Below are 22412 nucleotides of genomic sequence, written 5' to 3' on the forward strand. Positions count from 1 at the left end.
ATTGGTAGTTTTCCCAACATTCATTTTGAATTGGTTTTTAATATTTGTAAAAATAAAAATATCGACGTCAAATATGTTCCGCCGAAGACAAAAAAATGGTACGAACTGACCAGCCCTCTGGCCCAACAATCGACCGGCCCACCGGGAATCTTCCCGGTTTCCCGGTGGTCCCATCCGCCCCTGCCCCTGTTTTAAGATGGTCTGCTTTTTATGATCATCAGATCCAATGGTTGCACTAACGTCTGGTGTGTATAGAACTAGAACTTATGAGTGAAGGTGATTATAGCTTCGCCAGAACTATCTAAGGACATGTTCTTAGGATCAGGATAAGCGGATTACTCATTTTTCATGATGTAATGAACTGCACCCATTTCGCCAATTTCTAAGAAGTTTAGAGCAAGTGAAGGAGTTTGTCTCATGGTTACATCCATAATATGAGGAGCAATCTAGCATGAGTTGTATCATTAGAATTTTGGTGAATAGTAACTCCTTCAGTCTTCACATGAAATGATATGACCTATGAAATCGGAAATTGAAATGTTATTGTGTGACTATGACCTTGAAATCCTCAACATGACAATGAAAGGAGAAGAGGAAGAGGGATAAGCCTCTCTTACTACTAATGAATTACGTACCTGAAATCTTCTTGAAGGGTTAACGAATAATCGAGACAAGCCTACGAAATTCATCTTCTAGGCTTAACGTTGAAGTTGCAATCATTGTATCTTATGATGAAAAAAAAAACGATAATCTCAAGACTTCAATGTTGATTTTGCTTCAGACTAAGCGGAGCCACTCATCGAATTCATATAACGAACACTGTAGTTGTCAATGAATACGGATGCTATAGATAATAGTTGGGAGCCAACGATGTAGATTTATTCCTGCATATACGGCCAAAGTCACCAAAGAAGTTTCCTTTCCATTGCGTGGCTTTCCACGCATTGTCAATTTTGTGTGTTTTGTTTATTGAATTGATTTACAAAAATTGTATTCAACGAAAATTGTTTTATTCGTATAATTGATATATTCCGATAAAATCAAGGTGTCTCAGTTTCCACACCCTCTCCTACAACCTTTACACACCATCCATGTTATTTTGTATTGAACAATAAAATGAAAGACGGACAACTCACTTGCAGTTCTAAGGCAGGGTCATGTATCGCTTGAGAGATTCGGTGAGCGTGCTGCATACTCTCTAAGGCCTTATGAAACCCAGCTAGCTCAAGATACACGGATCCCACAGTCAAGTGTACATGACCGGAAGTAGTGCATTGTTCACATTCGTTGTAGAGGGAATGTCGTGCGTATGCTAACGCTCTGAAAAGTAAACGAACTTATGAATAAACATAATGGTCTTCTAAGAAAACTGGCTGAACTCATTAAGATTTTCATGAAATATTGTTTCGAGCAACCTAGTACGCCCCTGTCTTCTTTTGACAAGTTTTGGACTTTATCTGAATTATCGAGAAACTGACTGGGCACCCCATCCTCTTTTTGGAATATTTAGCGCTACACTGTTTTGATGAGGGACAATGATCCCGAAACCGGTCTACAGTTGCATTTATATGTTTCGACTTTTCTGGTATTTCCTACGCTCGTTTATGGAAGGACAATTCTTCGGAAATATTGTTTCCAGTTTGATATTTCTGGCGTGCCTGGTTGGCACTTGGATGGAATTACTGAGTACTCCATTTTCACACATATATTATATGATAGATCTAATCAACACCATAGCCGAGATATATGTTGATTTATATTTGCCAATATTTTCAATTGATTATAACTTTTAAACCACCCAGATATTTGAAACGTAAGAAACACTTCCATTGTTTGAACTGATCAAAGAATTCTGGTTCGTATAAAAAAATTTGACTTTTCGTAAATTGAGATTCAAAATACCCTGAATGACGGAATTTTGAAATTTGATCAAGGTATTCGAGGAAAGCAGCAAATTTTCGATTGAGATCAACATCAGTGTCGCGCCCGACATTTGACTCGTCAAAATTCTTGTCGAAAGATTTGATTCAATAGTGAAACCCTACATATGTACTTCTCAAAAATGGAACTCATTGAGATTGCATTTGAAAAATTGTCTATTGCAAACTTTGTATTTATGGTGTTTCGTTTTTTGATAGAAATTCACCCTCATTTCGGAATGATTCGATCATTTATTTTCTCATTTTGATTTTAATTAACAAACTTTTCATTCAAATTCAGCATTCCATGATTGTTGGACAACATTGGACAGTTATTATTCCCTTTTCAGTTCTGAAAAACGATGCAACACCTTGAAAAACATCCTGAATTTGAAGATAACCGAGTTTTTGTTCTCTCTTATCCAGTACCGATAACCCAGAGGCATTTTCATCGACGCGAATTTTACAAATTTTTGTCACCTGAGAGACATAGCGTTTCCACACCCCATGCACCGGTGGGTAGGAGAGGTCTCCTCGCTGGCCGATTATTCTGCGAACCTCAGTTCCAACCCCCTGACCTATCTAGTTCTACTGCTGGTAGTACGATTTCCTGGCCGGCGTGCAAACCCCTTGGGAGCAGAAATCAGAGTATCAGAATGGTGAACAATTGTGTCCCTGTTTCCTTGTCCTTTTCGTTTTATCTTCGCTGGAAGTACGACTCCTGGATGGCGAGCAAACCCGTTGGGAGCAGAAAACGGAGAACTTTTCTCAACTACGAGCCTTGTTTTCCCGAACTGCATTCCTGTAGTTTTGAAGCTGAGACCTGACTTCATTACACGTTAATTGTAAGCTTTGGTTCTGGCTGGCTAACGAATCCTTAATATCCGGGGCGCGTTGGATTTTGAATAATTTTTTTCAAACTGATCAACCTCAAAAAAAATTAAATGAAGAAATAAGTAAAAAGACTCTATGTGTATTTTTCCAGCTCATCCCTCTTTTGAACAACTCTTTTTGTTTTCTTTCTTATGTTAGAATAACTCATTATAAATTCAAATTCTTCTGAAAAATTCTTGAAATAAATTGTTAGAATATCAAAAATACAAATTTTCAATTAGTGCAACAGACAGTTTTTCGAATTCAATCTATTCGACATTTTTTGGAGAAGTGAAAATTCACTACCTATCGAATTAAAATTTTCGTCAAAAACTTTGATTAGTCGTGCGGGATACTGAAATCTACTGATCCCCATCGAAAACTTTTTGCTTTTTCTGAATATTTCAATCAAGTTTCGATATTCCGTCATAAAGGATGTTGAATTTGAGCTTGCGAAAAGTATATTTTTCTAATACGCTCTCGATATTTTGCCCTGTTCAAGACGAATCCTTCAAAATATCAATTGCTTGTACTTGTTCAAACCAGTTACGTGGTTGAGTGATTATAGATATTTGGAAAAATCGAAAAGACACCCAATTTTGTAGAAATTTTTCTTACGTTCTAAAATGGTTGTATTCTGCTTTTCATCTGTAGGTTACAAATCTGTAGCGTACGATCGATCTCTCAGTGTCCGATTCACAGATTCGTAATTAATGCAATTCTGGAAATGTTCCTGTAAGTATCTTCTTTACAGTGTTATTTTTGAACTACTTATCGTAAATAGTTACGGATTCCTGTAAGACACAAATCAATAAAAACGTCCAGAATTGCAATTTTCCTGTGAGCTTATGAAAAGTTACAAATGAAAGCGGAATACCACCATAAGACTTCCTTCGTTGCCGTTTCAAGTTTGAGGGAGATATGGTGTGTCATTTTTCGAAGTGGGAACTACACATATACTTCATTCAAATTTATTTTAGCAGTCGGTTGGCCATGAAATAATTTTCTTAAGTTTTTGTACCTAGAACGAAGTTAGGTTGGCACTCAAGAAATGTCGTTAATGTCATATAACGCCGTTGCCACAACCAATGTTAATTTTTATTACGAAAATGCCGAAAGTGATTGAAAAAAGAGGGTTTCAGGAAGTGCTATTTAGAATTCAGGTCCGCTCATTCAAATAGTTATACCCTGATATTCTAAAATCCACAATATGTCAGACGGTAGCGAACATATTCAATGTAAGAGAATTTATATAATATTTCATCTGAATCTAAACGACTTATATTTCAGCTGGATATTTCCACTATCAGAAAGATTGTGAATGAAGAGGATGACACAGAATTTCCTTCTATTGGGAGACCCAAAAAAGTGGTGGCATTTGAGAATTTTATGTTTGAGTGAATTAATGCGAAAAGTTTACTACAGGATTTTCGATAAATGTCATCGGAGAATAAGTTTCCTAAAATGGATTTTTCTATTTTTCATTCGACTTGTCCTAAACATTGTAAATGTGTCAAGGTACCAATAAATACCTAATTATTATAATTGTATCAATGTATTAAGATGAATAGCCACAAATACGCGCCAGTTGTCCTGTTAATTGCTTATTCATGTGAAATTTTTGTTCAAAGGTGAAGTTCATCTCAACTTGAAACTTCCTTCAATTCCTTTTACTTATATTGATACAAGATGATTTTTGTTGAAGAGTTTAACATTCTTGTAATTACCTGTTAATTCCTTCGGGAGATACCCATTCTCAACCACTGCATCATATGCATTTCATCTTCGGGTTAATATTTTTGAAATCTACAAATGATGTTAGCCAAAGAAGATAACGAACATTAACTCTCCTCAAGCTAATGCATATTATGATATTATACTGATCTCTTGTATTTTCCATGCAAATAACTGGATTTGGTATGCCTTCAATCAGTTTGTATAAATTTCAATTATGTTCGTCACATATTTTCCGAAGAGATTCGACATGGTGATAAAATACGTAATAACAGAAACTTTTACGTAGAACGGGCAACATAGCGTTGATTTAAAACCCAAAAATGTTTTGACAAGCATCATAACCCCACATTTTCGTACTATACAGAGTGAAATGTGTCAAATTTCCATGGCCAACCGACTGCTAAAATAAAAGTGAATGAAGTATACATATAATGACACTTAAGTGACAGACGAAAAAAGTCATTTTACGAAGAGTGAGTGAAACATAACAAAATGACGCCAGTTATTCTCTTACGCACACTCAATACACAAAAGTATATTACGCTCATTCGTATAGACATTCATTCGTGAGAATGTGTATTTGGAGGTATTCAAGAGAGAAATTAAAAATTACAAAAATGATTATTGAATATACAACCATACACGTCAACAATCAACCCAAAAATGAATGTTAGAATGCTCTAAATAAAAATTCAAAAAATAAAAAATCACATTTGCAAGATTTGCTCACTCACCTTTCTAAACCTCCTAAACGTTGATGAGACCTTGCTAAATTCAAATAAGATTCTGCTCTCAAATTGGCACTATCTAATTCTTCAGATATGTACAACTGTTGATGTGCGTATTCTAAGGCATCCCTGAAATCAATATATTCAAGTTAAACACTGATACTCTATGGTGCATAATTCCATAGTGTTCAAATTAGGTACCCTCGTTAATTCAATACCTATTCTCTGACAAGAAAGCTATTAATTGACTTATATGACAGCCCATAAGTCATTTGAAATGTAAATTATTATAACAATTTTATTATAATAAAAATAAAACTGATGACAATGAAAAATATATGTTGGGCAACCTACATCCACAACTCAACAACCATGATGCCTAAATATTCTAGTTATCATTTGGGAGTACTGAAACGAGTTCTTTGCTACTTTCGATTCTTCGAGTAGGCTCTATAGTTTTAAAAATATGAGATCTTTTTTGGACATATTTGTTTGTAATTTTTTTTTTGAACTTTTCAAAGAGGAGCGATGGTAGTTGAGTTGCAACTATAAAACCTACACCATGTTCATTGTGGAGAGTTGTCTATGAATTTTTATGTATTTTGAGGTCAATTTTACACTCCAGGATCGATTTATGTTCTTGAAGTGTTGTCGAAAACATGCCTTTTTTAGGGGAGCTCTTTACCATTCGGATAGCAGCGCCTTTTGCATATTAAAATTTTCCTTTCGGTGTTTCATACGAATACCCTTCATCGCTGAAGGATTTGCGATCAATTTCAGCGATATTCATGCCAAATGAGAGCCGAGTCAGATCGAATTAAAAAAATGTAGTTAATATCGAGGTGAAAATACTTTGGGAATTAAGGATCATTTTGGCAATAATAATACTTGCCTTCGATATAGATAACGAGGAATTCAAGTTTTATTCAGTTTTCGTTGACGTCAAAAAATTAAAAGAACCAAAGTATTCTAGATTGCCTACCTATATTTACCCCAGTCCATGTATGCCTGATACAAATATCCTAGGAGCGCAAATTTATCTTCTCGTTTTTTTATCACCTTGATAGCAGATTTCCATTTTCTGACAGCTTGTTGCTGCTTATGTTGATTGTACAGTTTCAAACCTTGCTCCATCTGAAACAGAATTTTAGTATTTTTTATTTCGAATAAACAAAAACTGGAAGCAGTTAAGCGATTAAGGGTGCCAAGGACAAAATTGAATGAGATTTATAAAACATCCCAAACAGATATAAAGATAAATGGACAATAAATACGTGGTAATGAAATTGGAACTCAGGATTGCCGAATTGTTGTCATTATTTTTAAGTAACTTACAAGATTTTATGAAATGGCTCATTTCTACACCAACTGACAGAAGAGACTTGGGATACAAGTGTAAAAATAGAATAATAGCTCACCAATAAAACTCGTCTGAATTATTCACGAATTTTTTCGAAATGGGCATCACAATCTTCTTGTTCGAACATTCCAACAATCGTCGTAAAAATGTGATGAAATGGGGAAACATCATAGCAGTTTTTCAACATAAGTAACATAAGCACATTCAAAAAATGACCTCGATTTTCGACATTTTTTTTACCCTACATTGCTCGATACAACAATTATGATTCTCTCAAAAGTGAATTGATGCATCTAATCCGATGAACTTGGTACTGAACCATTCATTGTCCATCCATATGTTTATGTTTTGTTTCGTTTTTGCGATGCCGCAGTCACCTTCCACCCTCCCGTACTTGAAATTCAATGAACTTGTAGGGGTTGTATCTCAGCCATCTTGGATATTTTATAAGGGCAATTTTTGGTTAAACTTATTTTAATGAGATCTAACTTCTGATCGTATGCGACCCAGTGTGAGTGAAAAGATTAAATCTGTTTTTAAAGAGAAATTATTTTCTATTTATTATTGCCAAATTACTTCGAGATGAATAATTGAGCAATTCTAGGGATAAGATACTTTTATTTCGAAAACGAATTACAGAAGTTTTCAATTCAAGCTCTGAACATCAACTAACTCATTCCCATGTAAAACAGAAGAAAGTAATATTTCCCAGCTCTTGATACTGGTGGTTTCCTCGAAATTCTTTGTATCGAGTTCGGTGTGCAAGACACTGTTATTTCTTGGAGACTGTCCCAAGAATAATACCAACAGAGAGAAAATACAGCACTTGGCTACCAGTACTCAACCTTTTGTTTCTTCTTTTTTTTGCTATAAAATGAATCGTTTTGGAAATATCGAGTGTTTTATGCTCAGAATGGTTATGATGAAAATCTGCTACACAAACTACTGAGTATATTTCAAGAAGTGAGTATTCATGGAGATTTTATTATCGCGGTCGGCGTTGTCAACTTGTCAATGTGTGCGGTTGGAAATTATTGGTTTTATCGAAGAATCGAGTATCGATCAACTTATTTCAACTTTGGCGATAAAGCACCGTCTCAGACCACCGCATACAGCTACACTTCGTAGTCCGCTCACTGTAAAAAAGATCGTTCAAAATCGGTCATTTTGCCAAAAACAACAATGCTGTATGAAAACGGCAACAGAGGCTCTCGGAAATCACAATATACTTCTTTCACCTTGATGAATGATCATCGTTTGGCAGAAGGTTTCGGTAAATTGGAATCAACCAAGAAAATTCGAATTCACAAGCATCACAAGAAACACGCGAGAAGGTATATCGACACAAGAGAAATCTAATTGATGGGTCATCAGCCTCACTTTCACAGATTGGCTCCCGATGATTCCTTTTTCATTCGAATGAATTGAAGATTAACTGCGTAGACAATGATTTTCATCGCCCGAATAAGCGGTAAAGGCCTTCAAAAAGCACGTTTTAGAGATGCCATCTTCGTACTTAAAGGAGTGCTTTGATGAGGTTCTCAATCATACGCAAAACTTTATGAATCTCAAAAGCAAATGTTCCGGAAAGGAATAAAAAATTTTTTATAAAATTCTGCTGTTTGTTCTTTGTTCATGGTATTATGTATGAACATCAACCTACTTTTCTTCTAGCTATTCCTTGATGTATTTTATTACTGCATAATCTAAAACAGCCAAAGGCCAGAGTCGGAGGTCTCGATGTCCGAACTTCCATATAGCTTTCCCTCTGAAGACTCGAATACGAGTTGTTCCAAGGCCATGGAATGTCTCGTCCATCCAAGGCATGTCTTGATCCATCCGGAGATGACAGGAGACGCGTTGCCGATAATTGATGTCCAACTCCTCCACTGAAAAAAAATTCGAAATTCAATTTTCGGAATATAGATACTAATTTTGTAAGCACCGAGTGGGAGAGGCAAGGGGAAAATCAGCTGATTGAGAGGTTTGGGAATTCTTTGTTAATCCGAAAACAGCTGCACGTCTAGGTCCGAGAAAAATGCTAAACGAAAAACGAATAACCGTAGCATAAATACTGTAACGTGGTTTCCTCGGAGAAAACTTATCTCGAGCGCCAGCTATTCACTAGGAAGAATAGCAAACCTACCAGAGTAGCTGCTAGTCGGAGACAGAGTTCGCTGTTATCTAGGGTGGTAGCGATAACGAAGTAGTCAAAATCGAATTATGTACCAGTTTATTCACACCTTCGGAAACTGATTTATAGAAACAACGGAAATATGTGTAGGTATGAAATATGAGCGAATGGATCAGCAAACATACATTCTGGAAATTCGATCTGATCGCGAGCACTCCGTAAAGTTTATACCGGGTACAGTGAAAAATCAACGGTTGTTCAATAAAATGTGCCAACCAGAACTGACGAAATGGATACTAAGGATGACCTCGCGAAGTGAAATGACTTGCTATACGGTATCGGGATGTAATTAATTGTATTTCTCCAGAACTGAAAACACAACCAGGGCGGATCTACTCGAGACTTTTATTCACTATCCCAAGGGCTACCCTCCATGACTGATAGCGAAGAAAAGATCTATTTTGAGCGCAACTACGGGATTTCACTGACGACGAGCGGTATCTCTTATTCTCTACCCCAAGGGCTTACGCACCATGAGTGATAGATAAGAAGAGATTCCTATTTCAACACTTATGACGCGGGAACACGAAAAGGGGGGTTGACGGGACTTCCTCTTCACTACCCCAAGGGCTTACGCACCATGACTGATAGCGAAGGGAAAAGTCAGACTCGCGAAACAGGGGAAAGTACGGCACAAGATAACAGAAAACGACAATGTTGGAGGAGAGTAGCCGTGGAATTAGTACAGTGTGAAAAGTTATTTGGGTTCTTGGCTAAAAGGGCTATTTATAATCAAACAACCATTGGTACATACACCTATATTTCGGAACTATATTGGCTCCTTCATCAGGGTGCTAAAAAATATATATAATCACACAAAAACCTAGTTTTCACTGGGTGTGGGGCTAAAGAAATCTTAACAATTAGAATACTTCTTTAAGATAGGTGCAAGAAAGAAATTATCAACAACTAAAACATAATGTTACTCACATGCGTTAGTTGCTGTAGAAAATAGAGGCAAACTGGAAGGAAAACATTCCTCAGAAAATAGCTACGAGGCTATAATATCAAATCATTAAAATGGAGACATGCAAAAAAACGATAGACTCAAAAAAGCGGTTACAAACAGTCTTTATAGTTTAGGAGAGACCACAGATGAGAGCGAAAGGTAAGAGAGACTAAGTTTACTTCTATGAAAACGAGGCGGTGGCGTTTATCAAGGTACGGGGGCCATCTTTTAAGTCTAGATGCAAGAGATAGCTATAAATGTTACTCAGACCTTTTATGTCTGTTCTTTTATTAACACTATTGTTGTTTTCGTTGATAAAGCACATTTCCTGGAATATTCTCTTATGATAATTTTTGCAAAAGGAGAGGTGTATAGGTACCAATGTGTATGTATCAATGGTTGTTTGATTATAAATAGCCCTTTTAGCCAAGAACCCAAATAACTTTTCACACTATAACAGAAAACGATACAGTACAGCAGTGTCAAAGAAATAACCGGTGTAGGTCTAATAAAGAAACTGACCGGTATAGACGGGGACCAACCTCCTTTATTCAAGGCACTCGCGGAAAAAACGAAAAATAAAAATTAATTTCGTAACACAAAATTTATTTTAAATTCGCTGATCGGCTCGTCGGGCACACAATCGCAGAGACAAGAGAAAAGAGAGTAAAGAGCGTAAAGAGACAAAAGAGCGTCAAGTGTCAAAAGAGACCGTCGCGGGGGAAAATCTGCTTTTATAGGCAAATCCCCCCACACGTTAAAAATCTGAAAATTTCAGAATGCGACAAGAGTGAAAAACGTTGTCAGCTCCGGTTTATCGCATATCAACATCAGAAAAATGTCAAAATCTTCAACGGCATGCAAGAAAAACAAGGTTAACCACAGATTAATGGTTTTTTACATTTACTCTGCATATTGGAATGAATGTACTGAATATTTGAGAATTAAATATTTTCAAAGGCGGAAATGTGAAATGAAAGGAATGCACCAAAATGAACTCAAATTTTCTCAGAAAACTGGGATTCATTACAGTACCTACTACTCTCGACTCGGAAAACAGGTCGGAAATAAGAAAGAAAAGCTTCAGAAAAAGGAAATTTCGCAATGCGAATATAAAAACATCCAGCTTCACCTAGGACCTGCTGTCGTTTCTTATAGTTTCGAAAGGAGTTTATAATTCCTGAGAACCTACCTCCTTTTCTATACGAAACCAACCTGGAAACGCCTACTGATAGCGAAACATCAATCACCATATCCCGTAGCACTATCCGTAACTCACATTCGGGCGCAAAATATCGAGATGAATTTTCAAAAATTCGAGATAACATAGTTCCGTTCATATTCCTTTTCTATTTTTTAATTCTGTTGGATTCAAGAATTCTCACACTCATGCTGTACACATGGTACATCATGAGTGTTGAGCATGAGGGTTATAAAGTTTAACTTGAACTTTCTTCGCTTTGTCCTATTTTGAATATGTCTTATTTTCATTCGAGTAATCAAATAAATATATATGCATTATCTGATACTTGCTTCGAACTTACTTCTTTTTTGAACATTCTAAATGAATTCATGATGAAAACAGTTGTTCTGAAAGAACCATATTTGTTTAAATATTACTCTGATCCTCTAGAATTGATATTGTTTCTTCAATACTATCATATAATCATGTGTTTGTTCTCGGCCGGCTAGCTCCAAGACGACTATCACGGTCAATACCATATCTCTCATATCAATGCTGCAGTCAGTTTATTTTTTTCCCTTTTTCATAAAAGGATGGCGAATAATTAGCTAAATGCAAGGATGGATTCCATACCAAGGATTATGAATTATGTTTTATAATCATCGATTTAATTATTTCATATCACGTTTTTTTTTTGTTTCTTTTCAGAATTTTTAAGAATTCCTGTTCCAGAAGAAAAGTCAGTTCAAAATTGCCCACCAAGGTAGAGTACATAGAGGGATGACTAAAACAACAAAACAACAAAATTGTTTTGTTCATTCTAGAGCTCCAAGGATCAAAATGAAATGTTCACCACGGGTTTCATAAAGCTTGGTCGGGGAATCAACATTTAATTGACGAATAGACATCAATTTGTTTTCAATCGATAGTCATGAGCATTCAGAATACCTATCATTCTCTATTCAAATTATGATGTTCAAATGACCATTCAATTATTCTCTATTGTTACTATTTCAATATGTTCAAAAATGAAAAGGTTTCAGTGATTTCGTTGTAAGAATCGAGTGATTGTCAAATCGTTGATCGGACAATCAAAGTTTTATGGAACCCACTGTTAGTCTATGATGAAGTGCATATTCCTAATTTTTCAATACCAAAATGGCTGGCCAAGAAAATTGATGGATAGAAGAATGTATCAGATGTCCATAGAAATTTTTTTTTATATTTTGACAGCCCTAGAACCCCACCTCCAACGATATTAGGTTTACGATGGAGCGCATGTTCCTTTTTATTTTCAAAACTTTAAAATACTAGTCATTCAAGGAAATTAATGGATTGGTTGCATGGGGAAATAAATGTTTTTGGCCATTTTAAATTTTCAAAAGATAAAATAGGAACCTCCTGAGGGTGGCAACAACTCCTAACATTTTTTGCATAGGCAGGAAAAGTTAGATGTGTTTTAGTTTAGAAGTTAGCCTGTTTTTTAAAAATCTTCGATAATTATTCGTATCTGAGTTCCTGGGTAGATGAGTCAACTTTTCGTTGGGTCACCCTGTCTATATTATTAACTGTTTTCAAGATATTTGCGGCTGAAATTTCACTGCATTTATTAGAATTGTAATTTGTACATTTAAAAATATAAGTTGGCCGAGCTGACTGTCAAAATAAAATAATTCGCCTGTTTTTAATATTGAATATTAGTGACACACCCTGTATCTTGTGAACAGGTAACTTTCGTGGCAGGCAAATTTTGCTGAATTGTCACATAATTACATGTTGCATTATCTCCAGTTTCTGGATCACTGATTACTTCTAACAGATTCTCAAATATTCACACACAAGAGAATATCTAATATACTCATGAAGAACAGTGAAATAATTCCAAAACGATATGTACCCACCAGTTGACCCCCTTTGCCATTTGAGATTCTCAGGAGGGTTACCACCCATCTATGAACCTACGATCGAAAGATCTTGAAGGGGAATCAACCTGTAGCGGCGATTTCTGTTGAAAATTCTTCTATTGATAATTAAGGTGCATCGCTCTTGTTGAAAGACGAGAAAGAGATTTTACCTTCGTTTATTCTACTGATATATTTATATATTGGTCTCTCATCGAGGGACCAATATAAATATAGTATAGTAAGGCGGTTTATGGGGGCGGAAATGAATGATTTGAATATGTTCAAAAAGTAAAATTGCATCAATAACATACTCTCATTATTTTCTCGTAAGAAGGGGGTTTTTAAAGAAGAATTCAATGTGGTGAAATTCTCAGTATTAAAGATGACCTACTTCGGTGACCTATTTGAGGTATAAAAGCTCTAACTCACCACTGATTATATATTCATAGCGCGATTCTATTGTTTTAAAATGAAAAGCTCTATGTTCATTCTTCACGAAAAAATATAAGTAATTTATACTTACTATCGTAAATAATCTTGGTTACTATTCACACTTTCCCAGGACATATTTTCAGTTGATACCACCGACAAGATAATCTGCTGTCACAATTACCGCAAAACCTATCCGATTATTTCACATCACACCAAGTGAAAATTTACATTTCCAAAAAAATTGGTCGATTTTTCACAAGACCGTAGGGATTTGATTATACCGAAAAGTTTTCATTGGGTTTATCCAACATCCAAAACGATCAAACGGAATTATCTTTCAAAGAGAGCAGTAATTTCCAAAACATCCTCATCGAATTTTAAAACTGACACAAATTTCCAAGCAAACACACCCTTGTATATAGCCCAGCCTCCAAGGCCCACTAATCTCGCCGCCATCTGAGAGAATGGGGTGTTTCCGCATGCTCCAGAGGATGAGGGATCCGCGCAATGAACAGCATGTTGATTTCGAAGATTGAATACTTCAATATTCAAACTCTCATGACTGAAGTTGAAAAGTACACATAATCTAATGGTTAAGAGGTGCTATGAATTTTTATTATCGATATATTTCTGCGATATGTGACACATGTCCGTTTTTGTTAATATACAGGGTGGGTCAAGAAGGAAGGCTAACAATAAACTGAACTAATTTATATCATACCAAAAGTCAATACAGAGACAGAAGTGTACTAACCAACATTGAAAAATGAATGATTAATGCCCAGTTTATGATCATATTGAATATTGAATAATCATATATCATTCAGTTATTAGTTGGAAAATTAAGAATGTATAAACTGTCCCTAATTTCGTGTGAGTATCTGAGGTCAGTTTCAATATTTTGACGACTGTCAATCAGATGACTGATAAATTTCTAGAGACTCATCCATCGAGTATTCTTCTACTAGTCTTTCCATAATTATACTAAAAATTGCAAATACTACATATTTATAGAGTATTGTATCTACTAAAGTGAGGTTAAATTCCCTTGAACAAGAACGTCAAATAGTACGCTATCGTCGACGAGTTAACTCAATACAAGATAACTGAGTATTTTGGTATAACAATATAACACACGTGTATAATTGTATTAATAAACATACATGCTTCTTAGAGTAAGTATTGATTCAAATTGCACAAAAAACAACGCTAAGAAGAAAGGAAAAATGAATAATAATAATATGCTGGTCCTCCATATACTCAGAAAGACGATGATATATTGAAAAGTTCTTAACCTACTATAGAACCAAACAAAATTTCAATGTCAAAATATTTTATTACTCAGCATATTCTCCTCTTAATTGGATACATTTATTACAGCGAACCTGCGACGTCTCTAGACCTTTCAAAATAAATGTTTCTTCTTGCACTGAAAACCAGACCTCCATAGCTTTTATTACCTCCTCGTTGGAAGAAAATTTACGACCTTTTAAATTTTTTTTCAGTTGAGTAAAGAGTTGATAGTCGGATGGAGCCAAATCTCGTGAATAAGAGGGGTGTTCTAGTAATTCAAACCCTAAATGACTAAATTACAAATTTTTTGCATGGCACCATGAGATTTGTGTGCAGGGGTGTTGTCCTGCAAAAACATGATACCTTTGGATAGCTTTCCACGTCTTTTCTCTTTATTTTTTTTCCGTAGAGTGGTCAGTAATGTCGAATAGTAATCTCCGGTTTTTGTTCTATCCTTATCCGAAAACTCAATCATGATTACTCCATGGCTTTTTCAGCAGATTTTTGGACGCGAAACTTCTTAGGTCTTGGAGACCCAGAGTGTCGCTATTCCATCGATTGTTGCTTTGTTTCTGGATCGTAGAAATGTACCCAAGTCTCATCCGTAGTAACAATTCGGTTGAAGAAGTCTACATCGTTTTCTAATCGAGCACAGATCGAAAGCAATGCTTCTACCCTTGCACGCTTTTGGTCAACATTCAAACATTTGGGGATCCATTTTGCAGCAATTTTTCTCATCTCCAAATTGACCTGAACTATGTGATAAACGCGTTTGTATGAAATATTCAGTGCTTCAGATATCCGTTTCAGCCCACTTCCACGGTCTGATAAAATCCTGTCATGAACTGCATCGATATTTTCGGGGACTGACACAGAAACTGCCCTTCCCGATCGATTATCACCTTCAATGGAAAATTTACCTCTTTTGAAGCTTGCAGTCCAATTTTTCACGGTCGCATACGAAGGACATTGATTACCAAGGGTATTAAGCATATCTTCGTAAATCTGCATACCTCTAAACCCTTTTGAATACAGGTACTTGATGATGGCTCGATTTCGGTGGACATCTTCTTTCTTTTGATTTATTGCGTAACTCCGGTTTACTTTTTTGACCTCAAACTTCACACTGACACTTCTAATGAGTTATTGTTCGTTTCTATGGTAACGCAATATTTATTTTTATGCATGAAACTAGTCTAGGCTAACTAGATATCAATATATCCTGGTATAGTGGTCGATTTTCTCTTGAGGTATCTTATCCCAGTGCCGCTGAAGCTTAGGGAGGATGGGTTAAACGGGTGATCTTTCTATATCTGTCCAAGAAGTGCTCTTTGGGTGAAATATCGGGAGATCCACGAGGGCCAAAAAAACATCGTCATCACGAAGTTCTGCTTTTGAGTCTGTGGAGGATGATATAAACGGCCTCCTCATAATATCCCAGACGTTCTCTAAGGGAAAAAAATCGAAAAATCGATTTTCATGTCTCCCAAATGAGCCAACTCAAACCTGGCTACATGTCGAGAATAATTATATCTTGCTGTAAGAGTGGGTTGGACAGCGCCGAATATAAGGCAGAATATCCACCACCTCCTAGAAGTAACGCACGGAAGTCATGTTGCCTCTGATGAATACCAAAGGTGACCAACTTCTATAAGAAAAAGCCCTCCATACTATAATAGCCATTTTAAGTTTTCATAATGACCCCTGCCAACAATGGAAACATGAAAATGATGTTTTTCCAAGAAATTTATAAACCATTTTAACCTCGGAAATAAGGAACTACTATATTAAGAAAACAAGCATGAATTAACTTTTTCCGTTCCATTTGTTGAAAGAAGTAGTATTGGTAATATGTATAACAAATGTACTAACAGCTAATAAGTTGTTTAGTACTGTCTTCGCACAAGTGTAATTTCAATAGGAAGTTGATGTTTCAGAAAGGGAGCATAAACGCCACTTACTGGCATAGAGCCTTGCTGTGGTAGAAAAAAATGAAACTATAAGAAGGGAGGAACATTCTGGAGGAATCTTTTAGGAATGGATCATTCCTAAAAGTTCTTTAGGGATTTCGAAAGTGATCCAAGGAAAATTTTCATCTCAGTAGGAAAAGTTACGCTTCCTTCCTGGCTTTCTAACAGGACATTGTCGCCTTAGGATGGCGAAGAGTGCAAAACAATGGGTGGAATAGGAACAGGTTACTTGACACAACTAATAAGGTTTTCCTCGGAATTAATCGGATAGAAAGAAAAAAGGGGATCCGATCACAAACGCGCTAAGGGTGTTACGGATTCGTTCGTCAGCTAGAACAAAGAATTACACTTAGCAGACAATGAAGTCGGGGTTCAGTTTCAAAACTACGGTGTTGCAGGTCGGGGGAACGAAATGTTTGCACGCCGACCAGAAATCATTCTTCCAATAGAAGTGTTTCAGTACGGAATTCATTACTGCGCACATGCTCTAGTGAAAATATATTAGTGGCCATAATAACCAAAGATAATATCTTTGATAATGACCAAGTGGTCCGAACTTGCCGAATAGAGGAAGTCCTCTATTGATATATCATTGAGGTGCATTTTCTCTTCTAAAAGGTTGTCAGTGTTTCGGTAAATTTCATCTAAAAAAATTCGTCCTGCAAAGCGGACGGGTACAACTAATATGTGAATGAACAAAAGTTTAAATAGTTGAATGTTGATCGTATCTCTTCTTCCGAATTTTTCCCTCGGCCCAAAGTAGCCGCCTCTGTTTTTCCTCCACTAACGACAGTTACAGTTTTCCGATATGGAGCACATCCCAAAAACGATGTTCAATTCACACGTGCCACGAATCAACACGACACCTCCCGAATCATCCCTCGGGTGCTAAGGGAGCCTTCCTTTTAGCGTATCCTGTTCGTAGGGTGTGGAGTGGAAATCAATCTGACACAATTTGTCCCTTTAGTTAGGGCATCTGACGATACCTTGTAAGGTAATGAAAATAAATGAAATGAATCATAATGTAATCCGCTAATGTTTCAGTCAGTGTTGGGATTGCCATAAATGGAACAACCATCAGCTATGGAGCCTCCAATTGATATCCCGAAAAATCCACTTTTGTGTCCACTGTGTCACGATTACTTCAGCGAACCCTGTATTCTTAGTTGTTATCATACGTTTTGTGCCAATTGTCTTCTTGGAAAAGAGCAGGACAGACGGCTTATTTGCCCGTTTTGCAGGTATGTAACAATCGGAACCTACTTTAGAAACTGAACTCTAGATTTAAAAACATTGGCTTGTTCATTAGAGCGAAATCGAGGACAAATTTATGTTCAGATTCTTGGCATTTATGAATTTAATCTTTAAAATGATAACATGCGATGATATTTTGATTCCGAAAAACATACAGACAACAAACAAAGTGCTCTATTTCCAGACGAAATGATTACATCATTATAGAAAAAATCAGAGGAAGATTCACTCATGAATCCGTTACAAAAAAATCTTCAATCTTATAGTTGCTTTTTCTCGGTAAAAACTGTTTTAATTTAATTTTTTAAACTTTTGCATTACATATTATGAATCCTTCAAATCCCCTTTCAGATCAAAAACATTTTCAATCCTAGAATGAACGGTGATTGCCTCCTACCGCTTGTACAGAGTGTTCCCAATAGCTTGATTTGGGCTGTTTCTGGTATTTGCAGAGTAGATAGGTTAAAAAGTTGGAAAGAGTCCTGGGCTCGATATTTTAGTGGAATAGTGGAACCCGCTACACGATAATTTTATTTGTCTTGAAAGTGCAAGCAAATTTCGATATTTCATCGATTTAGAAAATGTGCAATAACTTTTTTATTTTCGAAAATATCTAAAAACGATAAAAACTTTCTACAAACACTTTTTCACTGGGAATACTTATTCCCAGTACGGAGTGTGGAAAAAACTTCTTAATTTCAAATACGGATGGTATATTTTTTCTTTATCTCAGGTTAAAAAAAATTGCTTCTCATATGTACAGGGTGGGCAAAACTCGTTGTCTACTGAGGGGATCTCGAGAACTATAGCAGCTAGAAGAAAACGGATGACACATTCTCGAGCTCTTTTTTCATGACTAATCCAAATCTGAAAACAGAATCGGCCTATCATTTGTAGATTTCGAGTTATAAACAAAAATTGAGATTTTGACGATTCCAAAAAGTTCTCATAACATTTTTGTCTTTGAAGTTACAGATGTGAAACTTGAACCTTCTTAGGCACTTTCATACGTACTGATAAAAGATTTTGTTCCAATTCAAAAATAACAAATTCAGTAAAAGTTTGCATTTAAAAAATGAAAATTCACCTAATGATTCGAAATGAAAAAAAAATTTGAGCTCATCAGTGGATTCTACGTAAAAAAGTGCCTGTAGAATGTTCAAGTTTCAGATTCGTAACTTCAAAGACAAAAAAGTTATGAGAACTTTACGAAGTTGTCAAACTCAAAAACGAAGTATCGTAGGAGGCTGCGGTTCTCACCATTCTTTGTTTCTCCGAAAAAGAGCTCGGAAATGTGTCATTCGTTTTCTTCTAGTTACTATAGTTCTCGAGATCCTCTCAGTAGCAACGAATTTTGCCCATCCTGTATACAACGGGTTGAGTCTTTAGCTCGTACAAGTATTTTAAATAGGACCTCGAGGTCAAAAGCAACATTTTTTTACCATTTTTTCCGAATCGGCTCGGTTTGAAAGATATAGGCTGTTGAAAGACCATAAAAAAATTTTATTTTTAGTTCTGTCACACAAACGGTTTTATCGAATGAAATGAATTTCGGAATATAGTTTTTCTTTTATCTTTTCGAACACAAGATATCACACAGGTCTTCCAGTTTTCTCATTATGTCATATGGAAGCACCTTCTCTTTACGATTGGATATTTATGTTATTTATGTATCAAGGGAGTTATTATATGACGATGTTAATCACAGATGGCCACAGCATTATTAAGTTTCCCGAGGTTGTAAACATCTAATAATTAATGTTATTTAGTACTAAACGAAATATGAAGACTAAATTTTGTTGGTTGTCAAAATCAAATAAACGTTGTTTGGGTATTGAGTATCTGAGAACGATTTACCATGGATTAAGATGGTGTATGCACTGTATGCACCGATCAGATTTTGTTTTTCCAATTTGGAGAGAGGGATAAGTTTGCAGTGTAGGTACCACTGTTTATGAATTAACGGCTTTTTGTCAATTGATATTCGAAAATAATTTGAATACAAAATTCTGAAACTGAACAACCGTCAGAAAAGTTCAGAAAACTGCAGTTCAGTCGTTCAGTTTCCTATATAGACCATCAAGAACTGCAGCTAAGAATTAGGTTTGTTAGACTATATCACTCTTTGTTGTTGGAATTTGAGGCAAAACCAAATCTCAGAAGAACAGTCGGAACGGATACAGCAAACAGTTTTATGGCAACTTCAGCAATATTCAATCAAAGTTCAAAGGAAATATAGGTACTGGAAATACATAATGTGAATTGTGAGCATGTACCTAATAGTTGGGATGCCTTCTAAATCGGGATTTACTTGAGCGTCGTGGAGACCTAGTGGATTTTGAAGATTAGATGGTAGAAAAAAAAAAGGTTCCATGAAGTAAGTATGCACTTTCAGAGGTGGGGAAAGCGTCTGCAGGTTTTCAAATATGTAAAAAAAAGTCGTCAGATGTACATACTCGAGCGTGTCAGATTAAGATACTGTAGGGGAAAGTGGGGGAATTGGGAACACTTAATTTCAAATGCTGAAAAATTATACAAAAAATCACTAAAAATATTAAACTTCCATTGAAAAATGAACTTTGCTCATTTATGTACTAATCGGAAACAAAAAATTATAAAAAATCAACGTTTCCTAAAAAATATCAACGAAATCAAAAAATACTATCGTTTCTATTTACCCGACACCCTATGGGGTAATTGTGAACAGCCCCGGAGCAAATAAGAATAATTAGAAATGGCACATATCACACAAGTATCCACGTCTTGTTTCTCTTGCAGTACATTTTTCATGTGCCCAGAGTTTACAGGTATCTCTCATGATACAATCCTCCATCGGTGGGGCTTCATACCTTACATAGCAAATTATGCAGAAAAATTCTTTTTTTTTGTGTGACCTGACTTGAATTTCTCAGTCTTTTGCTTTTGGCGCGCCTTTTTGTACCCTTTTTATGTTGGTTTAGGTTCTTTATATTTAATTTTTTTCCTTCTTAACATTTCTCTGTAGGTATTTGCTTTCTTTGCTTTTCTTCGTGTTGATTTTCCATTGTGAACTCGATAATATCTTGAATTCATTTTGTTTCACTTTTCGGAACAGAGTATTTAGTTCCAGCTTAGCGTAATGTGAGGTTTTCGTTCCTTAAATCTTCCAACACACAGCAGGGATATTCAATTTTATATTTCTTTTCGGTCTTTTTTGTATAATTTCTTGGCATCTAGATACAAAACATTTCAACGTTAAAATATTTTTTAACCATCAACCATAATCATCAACCAGAGCAGCACAGAAGTAATTGGGAACACAAGGGATATAAGGTACCTACGTTCCCAATTACCCACTTGACATCGTTCCTAATTACCCCAAGTTATCAAAAGAATTTAAAATGGCTGGCATTCACTTACCCATTTTCTTTCAACTTCAAATCACATAGGTTTCGGAATATATAGTACCAGTATGGAATCAACAAAATATGGCACCTCTAAACTTCAAAATAAGATAGTTACAAGTATTATAACACACGAGAAAATTATAGTCGAAATGCCAAATCCATTCTTTGACTCACCCTTACAGTAAATATGCAACTTATCGCCGCAACTTTTGAGTAAGCCCTGAGAATCGCCAGATGCATCCGTTGAAAATGTTGAAGACAGTGTCGCACATGAGTAAGTATTTTTTATCTAGCTGTTCCCAATTACCCGCCGTTCCTAATTACCCCACTCTCCCCTATATGCCCTACGTGTGTCTGATAATAAATTCATGTTAATCTGACAGTTTGCGTAGTGGGACTGGCCGCATGGAACAGTAGAAAATGGTAAAAAAAATTAGCGTGTCAGATTTTTAGAGGATATATATTAATTGGACCCAAGGGAAGCTACTTTTAAAGTGACTGACAATTCGAACGTGACGCAAGGTCACAGCGGTCCTTTGAAAATGCAAAAAAATCGTTACTTGCATATACTCGAGCGTGTCAGATTTTCATACAGATGGTTAATCTCGGTGTTGCAGACTTGTTGACCCATTAATCTGACAATAATTCGAGGAGGTTTTCTTATTCCGACAGTTTGGAGATGATAACAAGGAATTTTTTTTTAATATCTCTCTTTCTGTATCTCTTATCGTTTTTTTTCATTATGAAAGTTGTAGATATTAAAATTCTATATAACTTTTGTCTGAAGCAATTTTACATACTCTAAACCGTTTTTGAGTTAGAGGGCGGTAAAGGCGAGAAAACTAGCCACACATGCGGAAGGCCAAGGTCAATGTAGAAACCCAGTCTAATGTACATTCATCGCCATATATCTCAAAAACGTTCAAACGTAAAAAAAATTGCTTCGGACAAAATTTGTAGAAGATGTTATGCTCCACAACTTTTATAATGAATGCGAAAACAGTTTGAAGCTCAGGAGAGGAAATAACTGAATTTTGTGAACTTTAAGACCAATTTCTATAGTTTCGGCTTGCTGAAACTGTCAGATTATTTTATTTCCATTATTCTTGAATCATTAGCTTCAAAATAAGAAAAAAAGCCACCGCGCTCGAGAATGTATGTACACGTGACGTGAATATTGAAATACTTGCAAATCGAGTGGATCTAAACAGATAATATTCTTCTGTGTCC

At 35.9% G+C, this 22412-nt stretch overlaps 2 protein-coding genes across 4 annotated transcripts in view; one reads left to right on the top strand and one right to left on the bottom strand.

Moving 5' to 3' along the window:
• LOC123320807 (43 kDa receptor-associated protein of the synapse homolog) overlaps positions 1–13831 on the bottom strand; it is a 28319-nt gene extending 14488 nt beyond the window's left edge. The window contains exons 1-5 of the mRNA XM_044908240.1: positions 13371–13831; positions 8281–8506; positions 6240–6391; positions 5264–5386; positions 1137–1320 (exon numbers count right to left, since the gene is read on the bottom strand). Coding sequence (XP_044764175.1) covers positions 1137–1320; positions 5264–5386; positions 6240–6391; positions 8281–8506; positions 13371–13414 — 729 coding nt within the window. The 5' untranslated portion in view covers positions 13415–13831. The remainder of the gene's footprint in view (positions 1–1136; positions 1321–5263; positions 5387–6239; positions 6392–8280; positions 8507–13370) is intronic.
• A 3433-nt stretch (positions 13832–17264) lies between these two features.
• The window catches only part of LOC123320377 (RING finger protein 207-like), a 38790-nt gene continuing 33642 nt past the window's right edge, over positions 17265–22412 (top strand). Inside the window, exons 1-2 of one of the 3 annotated variants that reach the window (XM_044907681.1) lie at positions 17265–17531; positions 17587–17783. In XM_044907681.1, coding sequence (XP_044763616.1) covers positions 17608–17783 — 176 coding nt within the window. In that variant the 5' untranslated portion in view covers positions 17265–17531; positions 17587–17607. The remainder of the gene's footprint in view (positions 17532–17586; positions 17784–22412) is intronic. The other 2 variants (XM_044907679.1, XM_044907680.1) reach the window with 2 other exon arrangements.

This window comes from Coccinella septempunctata, chromosome 9 (assembly GCF_907165205.1).
Source record: "Coccinella septempunctata chromosome 9, icCocSept1.1, whole genome shotgun sequence".
Taxonomy (NCBI): domain Eukaryota; kingdom Metazoa; phylum Arthropoda; class Insecta; order Coleoptera; family Coccinellidae; genus Coccinella; species Coccinella septempunctata.